The sequence below is a fragment of the Triticum urartu genome, chromosome 3A (genome assembly GCF_056163025.1).
Source record: "Triticum urartu cultivar PI428250 chromosome 3A, HENAU_Tu73, whole genome shotgun sequence".
Taxonomy (NCBI): Eukaryota; Viridiplantae; Streptophyta; class Magnoliopsida; order Poales; family Poaceae; genus Triticum; species Triticum urartu.
Window position 1 is genome coordinate 705,670,222 of NC_141875.1, and position 10,839 is coordinate 705,681,060.

The following is a 10,839-nucleotide window of genomic DNA, read 5'->3' on the forward strand; positions in this document are numbered from 1 at the left end:
GTGTTTCAGAGTAGTTTGCAGAGGAGGCCGCTGCTCTATGGGAGAAAGAAGAAAAGGAGAAGAGAAAGGGGGGAAATGAGGTGAAAGATGGCGCTGGGTGTTAGGGGGGTGGGGCGGGTAGAAGATGATCGACCATTGTAATGATAGCCTCAGTTTTGGGCGTTGGGTGAGAAAAACTCAAACCGATGCCCCATTCTTTTTCTACCTAGTTGGATGGGCCGGGGCATCACTTGGTGCTGCCTGCATGGTACATGTTGTAATCGTGACAGATAGCATCAGGCAGCATGAGTACTGAGACATCAACGATGGTGTCACTTTTTTTGGGAAAATAATCCATGGACTCATCCCTTGCCATCGCTGAAAAATAAATTGCGGGCTTCATATATATAAGGCCGTATGCAAATCTCAGTATATAGAATCATGGGCCGAGGACGACACGAGGTCAGGTCTTAATCGTTTAAAAAAGTTTGTTAATTTGTCTCAAAAAAAAGTTTGTTAATAAAGCCTAAACAACCCATTATTTTTTTGGAAATGGAAACAACCCATTAAGTGTGTATTTGGTTGTAGTCCTGGGGCACATTGACCTGACCTGACCTGAGACATGCATGGACGTTGTTTGCTTGGCAACCAAGAATATCGAGCACGCCGCTGGCCTGGAGGTCACATGCATCTTTGCCTGGTATGCGTGTTGCATGTGAACTAGACACACCCAAATGTAAAAAAAAATTATGTGATTAGCGATCTCGAATATTAGAATCTCCACACAGTATATTGACGAATTTTGGCATATTGCCACCACGAGTAAATACTAGTAGTAGAATGGACAATGTGCTTGCGGCGTTGCTCAAATTGTAAATAGCGCACATATATCTTTTAGCAAGCACTAGAAGTACTAAATATTTTATGAACTTCGTAATAATATTCATCTGCCATGATTTAGAGCAATAATTCACCCTTCTTCTTTTTGACGATGGAATTCATTCTTCTCAGATAGAATGATGTTATCAAGAACACACCTCTTTCCTTGTTCTGTCCGGTATTATGTAGTGAGAGTGCCAAATCTTTGCGTGCAAACCAAAGAATGAGAAATCCAAATACTTGGATTTACCATTTCATTGTGCTTCTGTGACAAACACACAATAAGGCAGAGAACACTGTCATAGATATATCAACATACAAATACTCCGTATATTCTCATACAGCCGCCCATAATACATGGAGGGAACAAAAGACCAGACATGCTGTTTCTAGACTTTTCTTCGTAGATAAAAATCATGGATACCTAGTTATGAGTTTCACAAAGAACTTGCGCAAGCTGATGACCACTAATGTTGCCAAAGTAGACAATCATCGATATGTGTAATACAACCCATCAACTGTCCAACTTGATTCGGACAAATTGCGCGATTACTGTAGTCATGGCTCATGAACGGTTTGGCCACCATATTTTTTCCCTGATCATTTACTTCAAATCTGCACTGCAATTAAGCAAAAATGGATGCTTTACGCATGAGTGATTGTCACATCAATGAGGCGGAACTAATTAAATCTAGCCCTAGTTCACTATAACTCCAGTTTGGTCACGTACATTTGGAGTTGGGAGCTTTAAACGAACAAAAATAATTACCAAATATTATCTCCTCAAGAACTATAGAGTTGGTAGTCTTTATTAGAGTGTGTGTTTAGCAGCTTAAGTAGCTAAATTGTGCTTATGCAATGGCTTAATGGCATTGCTTTTAGATACCAGAAAAGTGTAAATTATAGCCTCTATATATTACATTGATGTGGGCTCACTGGAGGTACAAAATTGATAACTGTCACATAATGATTTACTTTGTTCTGATTTCTGAACCTTTGGGTCGCCAAACTAGCTTAGATGTAGGTGCACATTTTTTTCAGGAGTGAAGGAAGTATCATGCAGGTCAACAAACTTGTGGCTATATGCACCTAGAATTGATAATTGCATATTTGGATACCTCAAACTATATACATAGTTGGATACCGTGGCAGGCCGAAGTAGAGGAAAAGGGTAATACCTTGGGAAGCTGAGATTTAGGGCAGATGACTTTCACACTGTACAGGCATAGTTCGCACTAATGGTGATCATATCATCAAGGGCAAGATCAATTTGATCCAGTACCTCACGTAGCTGCTTGGACAACTCCCAACCAGATCGAATGAAAATAATATTTCTTTTCTGACACTCCATGACGAGTGTGCGAGCAATGCAAAAGGTCGTATGGAGCTTCTCTATTGAAGCACTCATGGATGGGTCCTTCATTAGTTCTGTATTCCCGAACTGTGAAAGGAGGGCATTGACACCATTCACACGCTTATCAACTTCAATGCACTCTTCCTTGTTCCTCTGGACTCTGTCCACCGCTACCTTGATTTCCACCGCAATTTCAGAAATAGTAGGTGGCACGCTTCGTGTTTGTTTGACCTTCACAATAATGCCATATGTTATTATTAATAGGATTAAGTAGTAGAGATAAACTAATCGAATTTATAAAACACTAAGGGTTCATTCAATACCATCTAAGCTTCATTTGGTAGGATATTTAGATTATTTAGATCAGTAGGCCCAAGGAAACTATTAAAAATATATGCACTTTAGGTGGATGCGGGTAGTCTATACAAGATAAAAATGATCTCATAACAGATTGACACAAGATTCATAAATCATTCCAAAATATTTCAAGTGAAAATTTCAAACATGGTAAAATAAATATGACAGACTCATATGTTACAAGTTTGTGGATAGGATGATATAATTTAGCAACTATTCATAAAGCTTAATTTGTATGTGTGATGTTGAATGCGTGGATCAAAATTATAGTTGAAACTTTTTGACTAAATGATAGTTTACCACATAAAATACTTGTCGTGATACTGCTTACCCATTTGGAAATCGTCACATTTTTTCCCTTTTACATTTGTGACATCAATTACACCTTTTTAATAACAAAAGAGGTGTAATTTAGTGTCACAAATGTAAAGTTATGGGTAAATTTTTGCCAAAATATATGAAACAGAATAAGTTCTATCAAACGGGGTAAGCAATGCCAAAAATGTGAAGTTGATGGGGTAAAATTCGATGAAATATTTATGAAGTTGGCAAGCAATGTCACGAAAAGTATTTTAGGGGGTAAAACTGTCATTTACTCAAAATTTGTGAGTTGATGAATCTCATGCCAATATTGTCTTGATGTGTTCTTTCAAAAAATTATAGGTTTTATAGTTATTGATACTAAGCAACCAGGGCCTGCAAGCTTAGAATCACATGACCAAAAAGTCTATATTTCTGAAGAGTAAAATTTTAAGAATGTACAAAAGATCCACCCAGTAATACCAATTGCAGCGAACGGCCATGTTCATCCGGTGCTTGGTAGAGTTTCTGTTAGACAATTAAAATCCATCAGTTATATATGCATTATTCATGATTACATCAAAAGAAACACCACTAAAAATATTACGTACTATGCATGGAGAAATTAAACGTACAAGTGGCTTGGTGGTGTGCGGCGCAATGCAGAGCATGATGGTAAGCGACACCTCAGAGTTTATATTAGATATGGTCTGGTCTGCCTTGTTCAGCTTCTTGGACACCTCCCCGGCCTTTATGAGGAGACAACACAGATTAGTCTCTTCCTTGCAGCCTGTGACGAGCTCGAGGGCCTCGCTGAGGACCTCACGCAACGCCTCCAGTGCAGTGCGGCTCCCCGCGGAGTTCATCAGCTCCACATCCTGTTGGAACAGCGTGAGCGTGTGTTGGACCCTCTCCACACGCTTCTTGATCTGTTCACAATCCTTTTCGTTTTGTTTAACTGTATCCACAGCCTCTTTGATCTTGAACACAATATCGAGAGCCTTTGTCACGCTGCCCAGTGCATCAGCCATCCTGCCTAATTGATTGTAGAACAGATCAGCTGATTAAGTAAAAAAAGTTAAACGGGCAAGATTAAGTAAAATTAGAAGTGGTAGACAAGATGATGAGCAGGGCATTGACGTACCTTGTTATTGTCTCCTTTTACCACCTGACGGGAGGCAGGGAGCTCTTCCGCTCTTTCTTCCTCTAAGCTTGTAACTGGTGACTCCAGTCTTGTGTTTGCTCAGAAGCAAATCCCTGGCCCTATTAATAATCATGTCATTAAGATGCCTCCCGGTCCAAAATGTTCCTTCAATCATGCAAGCAGCTGTAAAAGTGTGAGGCATTGATGCTCTCATGCCAAACTGCAGGACAATAATAACATCGCTCGAATCAAGTAGTACCTCCTATGATTGCTCATATATGCTATGATAAAGAGACAAGGAGATACGTTCACGATTTCCAGTACATTCTTTCACAAAAGTAACATCTTTTTTTCCCCAATATAAGCAGGATAAGTCATGCGTATACATCACATTTATGCTAATAAAATGCTCGCACAGATAGGCCTCACCCGTAGTGACAACGTCTGCTAAGTACTGGCCATGTTCCAAGGCATAGCTTGCTTATCCTCTTGAACCTTTGATTAGGTGGAAGGGTAAGGCCGCCAGTATTTCGAGACTCCGGTGGGGACGGTGTTTTGGTTCCTGGTCTCACATTCACATACACCTAGGATTAACAGTAAATATAAAGTCTATACTTTTTTGGGACAAATATGGTTGAGTGTTCTACTTATGTGCAATATTTTGTGATGAAATGAGATTCATATATAGTGCTCTGGAAAAAATCCACAAAATTTTACACGTAGGTAGAACACTCGCTGGATATGTTCCTCGCCATTTCAGTCTTTTTCAAAATTATTGTGGTATTTTTAAATTTTGATGTTCACCAGGGTGCAATTGAATATCCCTTTGTTCCCTTTGTTCTTCGACACTAAAAGCTAGACTAGAATTTTGAAGTATTTTGCGTAGTTAATCTTCAAAAGAAAAAAGAACAACCAGTCACACTCACACATGAAAGTGGCGTTGCCTACTTCTATATGCTCCTACCGATGCTACCTTTTCACATGGTAACTATTCATTGGCTTGTCCTTCTCATTTGTTGTTCAAAAGCAATTCCTCGTGTCGTAATTGGTTGACAGGGATAGCTTGTGTTACAAATTATGTTGGCAGATGCTTCGCCATCTACAATATTTGGTACGTAATGCCAATGAGCAGGAAAGCACTGAAGCATCAATGCCATTCGGTAGAATTAGTCGAGTCCGTACCTGCTCAAAAGTTTCCATCCGATAGAGAAAAGAACGGATGGAATGTGGAGATCTTTCTTTGCTTCGAAAGCAAGACTACAACTTTGGTGAAGTGGTGGTACGTGCTGATCCTATTATTCTCCACTTCAATTTTGAGAATTAAAATATTTGGATGGAGAAACACCAAGTAGGCAATTACCAAGCTCATGGACAAGTAACAGAAATTCGGATGGTTTCGAGCATCTCCGCGTAGACGCACACACCTTGACATGACTTCACGGGATAAATGTCGACTTTCCAAAATGCACCCACGGACTTCCTCCTGCCTCTTTTGGTAGCATGGCAAAAGGCTTTTAGAATTGTGGCATGATTTGTTTTCTTGAGAAGGAAGTGATACAGCTTCTTTTTTAAAATCCTTCACTACGAAACATGTGCGAAGAGGGGAGTAGTAGCAAATGGCAGAGTAGCGCGCAATATATCATCGTGGAATCTTCGCACAATATTTGTATGGGCTCTCATCATAAACTTGTAGGGTTGGCTCTTATTTTTTGTGGGGTATCTGGAAGTACGGGAACCAATGCATGCTTTGAGAGCAAGCTCATTAAGTCACTAAGCGAACTAATATGTTACCTTTGCGCTCATTTTTGAATTATTGAGCAAGTCCACCAAAGCAGCATGACAAATAATATACTCCCTCGGTTTTATAATGTAGTGCATATGATTTTTTTTAAAGTCAAACCTCACAAACTTTAATTTGACAAAGTTTATAGAGAAAAACAACTACATCTAGAATTGCAAATATATATCGTTAGATTCATCATAAGATGTACTCCCTCCGTCCCAAAATAAGTGCCTCAAGCTTAGTACGGAGGGAGTAGTTTCATATTTTTCACTATAAATTTTGTCAAAGTTTACAAATGTTGACTTTTAAAAAAATCTATATGCACTACATTATGAAATAAGGGAGTACCCAGTTAGATGCGTCTATACTTCAACATGAGGCACTAAAACATTATCATGCCGGTGATCAGGTGTCGACAACTGGGGACCAACTGGTTGTGAGCACCGAACCTTTGCTTTGCGGAAGTGGATGAAGCAACGGACAAAGCGGTGGACATCAGGAGGCCGTGCAAGAAGCAAGCAAGAACAAAAATCAAAGAAAGGTGGTTCTTTTTTTTCTGCGGCACTGTCTTTTGTGTAGTAAGTTGAGCAGCCAAAACTGTTGAAGATAATTTCGTAATTTTTTGGTTTCTATGCTCACTTTCTTGCTATTACTGGTACTATCAGAGAACAGAGATAGCATCAACATAAGATGTTTATATTGGCAAATACTACATTTCTGCGTCTGGATGATGTTAGGCAGTGTAGTGCGTTTCTTTTCTAGTATTAATAATATAAAAAGTGAAATAATACTCCACGTGTTGCTGTGGGAATTGAATAACTTTATTTGAGCGAGATTTGGATGTATGAAACAAAAATTTCTGGATTGATAATATGAGAACTGAAACTAAACATACATATTTTTTTATTTAGTTAACAATATTTACTGAATACAAGTAGGATAATATACTGATCTTTTTCTCATGCATGGTTGCATCTTGGATATTTGCCTATGCATGGTTACATGCTGTGGCGGAACCTTCTCCCATGCATGTATGTTCACATGCTGAAATGAAATGTTTGCATGTTCAAAGACTTATGTAAGTGGGGATCACATACTTAGTCATACAGGGTTGTAATACACACATAAGCGGACCACAAAGAAAGTTCAATATACAATCAAGTCCATCTTACACAAAGGCCCCCACCCCCCAAAAAGGAAATCAATCTGATCCATGAGTGAAATTCCAACTTCATCGGAGACGCTCTAGCCACGGTCTATGCCTACCACCTCGCTGATACCCACCAATGGATCAAAGGCCACAATGTGGAGGTTGAAGATGAAGGCAAAGGGAGACAAGAACCATCGGCCAATAGTAATTCTAAACCGCACACTGGAGATGATTTGTTTAAGGATCCAACCCTCCAGTTGTCGAGGTCAACAATGCCCAGACTGAACAAGGAGAATAATCTAAGCCATCTCTATAACTCCTAGGAGCGCCAGATCTAAGGAGGGTGATGCGAGATCCACCCCCACCTTTCTTGTCGTCTCACAACGAGCAAGGAGGAGGAAACGATAGCCATGCCTGGCTGCCAGATCTAGCTCTTCGAGCAGCTTATTGACATAACCCTAGAAAACTCCATGTCTGCACCATAAGTAGCTTGATTCTACCATGGAAGGCTATATAGAGAGAGAAGATGGTAGGCCACCACAAGCTGCCTCAATGTTTTGCACCGAACACCACCATGACATTAGGACATGTGCATTTAAGGCAACTAGTAACCTAGGCCTACTATGTACTATAGCGGCCCGAACTCCGCTCCGGTCCCCACTCTGACCAGCGACGATGTCACAGGATGAGTAGGTGGAAGGGGTAATGGAGACAAGGCAACTCTCAAAAGGGTGAAATCGGGGGGGGGGGGGGGGGGGGGTAAACGACGAAATAGAGGTGCGTCTGTCACAGGACGAGTAGGTGGAAGGGCCAATGGAGACAAGGCAACTCAAAAGGGTGAAATCGCGGGGGGGGGGGGGGGGGTGTAGAGGTGCGTTTGTCACAAGACGAGTAGATGGAAGGGCCAATGGAGACAAGGCAACTCTCAAAAGGGTGAAATCGGAGGGGGGTGAAGGAGGCAATAGAGGTGTGTCTGTCACAGGACGAGTAGGTGGAAGGGGCAATGGAGACAACGTAACTCTGAAAAGGGTGAAATTGGGGGGGGGTAGAGGTGCATCTATGGGTTGTACGCATCTTAATTTGTGTATCACCTTATGATCATGGAAATGCTTCAAACGAATAAACATGGAAATGTTGTATTTATGAAATTAGTAAACTAGTAGTACTAGTAAACACTAAAACATAATTAGCATACAGTACAACGACTCTCGAAGATGAATTTATTACATTTTTTTAACGGAATTACAAAACGCGAGTACACGAATACAAAGTAAAAAGTGCTTAGACTAACGAACACGTGTGTAATACCCAATGGCCACAGCCCAAAGCGTTTATCACCTCAACGGAAATGCAGATTAGGTAGGTTGCTATTGTGCCAAATTTGTTCGATCTTCAGTCAATTCTCTTTGCGTTGGAGCCTGAGCGCGAATGCCTGCAGCGAGAGGAGCACCTTCCTGAGCCGGTCCTTGGCTTGGGCGTCGATGAGGTTCCCCTTGTCGTCGAACTTGGGCGGGTCCTCGTACGCCCTGATGTGGAGCTCCGGCTTGTTGATGAAGTGCAGGTCCAGGTATATCCCGATCTCGCGCAAGTGGAGCGACGCCCTGCCCCCGCCGAAGTCGCCCCCCGCGCAGATGATCGCCGCTGCCTTGTCAGCCCAGCATTTGTGTGTGCCCCTCGATGCCCAGTCCAGCGCGTTCTTGAGCGAGCCGGTGACGGAGTAGTTGTACTCGGGCGAGGCGAAGAGGAAGCAGTCCGCGGCGCTGACCCTGTCGCGGAACGCCTCCACGGCCGGCGGGAAACCGTCGCCACCGTCGGTCTCGAGGTCCGGGTTGGCCATGGGCAGGCCGGAGATGTCGACGTGGTCGATGCGCAGCCCTGGAATGCACTCCTCGCACAGCTCCTCGGCTGCACCACACATGCAAGGCACAGTCAGCACTGCACATAATCCCCACACATCAGGTACGAGCACATGGCTACTATGAACATTTTGTTGGCAAGTTTAGTTATGCAAGGATGGTAATTTTACTTCGCAAACATGGCATTTTCATATTTCAGTTTGTTTTTTGACAGAAACTTGCCATGTATTACTACAATTCATCGAAAAATGTAATGGCCGGAGTGCCACGTACATGATGTGTGACACTTACCGTCTAGAAAATTAAATAGGGAAAAGTCTAAAATAAACCTTGAATTCATGCTCTTAGTTTGAATTGAACCCTAACCTTCAAATCCCTGGAACCGACACTCTGTACTCTCTAATCCCGGTCTATCCTGGCGGATTTCTGCTAAATGTTCCTTTGGTGCACTGGAAAAAGGGCAATCCTGATCTAGTAAAACATACTAGTCTCAACAAATATAGGGGCACACTGGAAAATGCATTGTGCCGCTACTTGTAGCACGTACCCAAAAAAAAAGTTCCCCACGTATCACCCTTTTTTATACCAAATTCATTTTTTTATATATTATGGTGGAAGTATCAGCTTGACATGGCTAAACTGAGCATTTGTTTGCAAGGACTGAACTAACCTAAACTTTCTATTTACTACAAAAAGTAACTTCAGTTGTATCATATATATGAGGTTCACTTACCTGAATACAAGAAATACAAGGAAACAGCTAATAATGACAGAAACAACCGAACCAATCAGGATCTGATATATGCTCTGTGCTAGCACGTTAGCTTCATATTTGAGTGAGATAGAAAGAAGGAAAATGGAGAAGATGAATCTGACATGTGTTTCCGCAAAAAAAGAAAAGAAAAAAAGAATCTGACATGTGGACTAGTGTAGTCCGTGAGATTGTGTAATCCCTACCGGAGACATCCTTTCTCCCGGTGCACCAAATAAGTATTTTGTAGAAATCAACCGGGATAGACCGGGATCAACGAGTATAGGGTGACAATTTCAGGATTTCAAGGCTAGGGTTCAATTCAGACTTAAGAGTACGAACTCAAGATTTATTTCAGACTTTTCTCAATTGAATATGTTCAAACATACCGGCGCGGATGAGGCCGTGATGCCACGAGTTGTTGCGGAGGGAGCCGCTGAGAGCGGCCACGCGGAGTGTGGGCTTCGCCGAGGCCGCAACGGCTTCCATTTTCCCCTTGTTTCGAGCTTGATTTCTGTGATGACCTGAGAGTGAGTGGCTGCTTGGGTCACTGGTGTGGAGCTCGATCAGGTGAGTGCGGTCCATTGGCGGAGGAGACGGCTGCCTTAAATAGATGACCAAAAATCGATCTCAGCCAGGTCATCGTGAACGTCGGATTCGTTGACGTGAAGCTCGATCAGGTCTGAATTCGTGACATGTACCGGTCAGTAGTGGAAAAGCATAGATCGTCATCGATGGCATCATGTTTCTTATAGTTGCCTAATCTAGGAACAATATTATTGAATACTACTCATGGATGCACGTGGGCATATGGCCAACGACCACTCCACTTTGAGGGAGACAGCCAGCAGCCGGCACCTCTGTATTCAGACCTCATCGATGGCGTCACTCGCCTCGCCGTTTCGCGGGTACGGGAAACTCCAACGCATGAACCGAATGAGGTCAGTTGTCCTCCGAGCCCTCGCCGCCCGCGTCTTGCTTGTACTGAGAGCCGACCCCAAACGTGCGGGCGTAGGCGTGTGCACGACCTCACACCGACGCCATCTCCGTTCATGTCCCCGCCACCACCACCTCCCATGATCGAGGAGGAGAAGGAGGAGGCCGAGCTCATGAGGCGGGTCATGGAAGACTTCATAAACACCCACGACGAGTGCCAATGGGAGGGCTTTGAAACCCAATTGTCCCTCTCTGTGGACAGCGATGTGGCCATCCCGGAGCTGGCTTGACCGTCAAGGAGGAGGTGGTGGAGGAGCCGCCATTGCCGTGCGAAACCCGCGCCTGGTGGG

At 42.8% G+C, this 10,839-nt stretch overlaps 2 protein-coding genes across 6 annotated transcripts; both read right to left on the reverse strand.

Annotated features, from left to right (window-relative positions):
• Nucleotides 1-1,140: 1,140 nt before the first annotated feature.
• On the reverse strand, nucleotides 1,141-4,125 carry LOC125549341 (uncharacterized). Of its 5 annotated transcripts, none has more exons than XM_087514159.1 (5): nucleotides 4,014-4,125; nucleotides 3,505-3,905; nucleotides 3,353-3,397; nucleotides 2,037-2,443; nucleotides 1,141-1,478 (listed from the first exon to the last, which is right to left on the reverse strand). In XM_087514159.1, the coding sequence occupies exons 2-4, from the start codon at nucleotides 3,898-3,900 to the stop codon at nucleotides 2,069-2,071; spliced, it is 816 nt and encodes a 271-aa protein (XP_087370285.1). In that variant the 5' UTR covers nucleotides 3,901-3,905; nucleotides 4,014-4,125; the 3' UTR covers nucleotides 1,141-1,478; nucleotides 2,037-2,068. The 5 variants fall into 5 exon arrangements, with proteins under 5 accessions (XP_087370285.1, XP_087370283.1, XP_048568733.1 ...); XM_087514157.1 differs by having other exon boundaries at nucleotides 1,141-1,473; nucleotides 3,481-3,905; XM_048712776.2 differs by having other exon boundaries at nucleotides 3,481-3,905.
• Nucleotides 4,126-8,156: 4,031 nt separating this feature from the next.
• On the reverse strand, nucleotides 8,157-10,112 carry LOC125549343 (putative NADPH:quinone oxidoreductase 1). The gene is made up of 2 exons (XM_048712780.2): nucleotides 9,943-10,112; nucleotides 8,157-8,851 (listed from the first exon to the last, which is right to left on the reverse strand). Exons 1-2 carry the CDS (start codon nucleotides 10,040-10,042, stop codon nucleotides 8,343-8,345), a joined length of 609 nt encoding a protein of 202 aa, XP_048568737.1. The 5' UTR covers nucleotides 10,043-10,112; the 3' UTR covers nucleotides 8,157-8,342.
• Between the last annotated feature and the right edge of the window lie 727 nt (nucleotides 10,113-10,839).

What these genes read in the sequence shown, in the direction of transcription:
- LOC125549343 (XM_048712780.2), bottom strand. Translation starts at nt 10,042, where the DNA reads ATGGAAGCCGTTGCGGCCTCGGCGAAGCCCACACTCCGCGTGGCCGCT. An exon ending in TCACGGCCTCATCCGCGCCG is followed by an intron (nt 8,852 to 9,942) that starts GTATGTTTGAAC and finishes TGTGTGGTGCAG; the next exon opens with CCGAGGAGCTGTGCGAGGAG.
- LOC125549341 (XM_087514157.1), bottom strand. Translation starts at nt 3,900, where the DNA reads ATGGCTGATGCACTGGGCAGCGTGACAAAGGCTCTCGATATTGTGTTC. An exon ending in GTTTAATTTCTCCATGCATA is followed by an intron (nt 3,398 to 3,480) that starts GTACGTAATATT and finishes ATTGTCTAACAG; the next exon opens with AAACTCTACCAAGCACCGGA. An exon ending in ATGGCCGTTCGCTGCAATTG is followed by an intron (nt 2,444 to 3,352) that starts GTATTACTGGGT and finishes ATTATTGTGAAG; the next exon opens with GTCAAACAAACACGAAGCGT.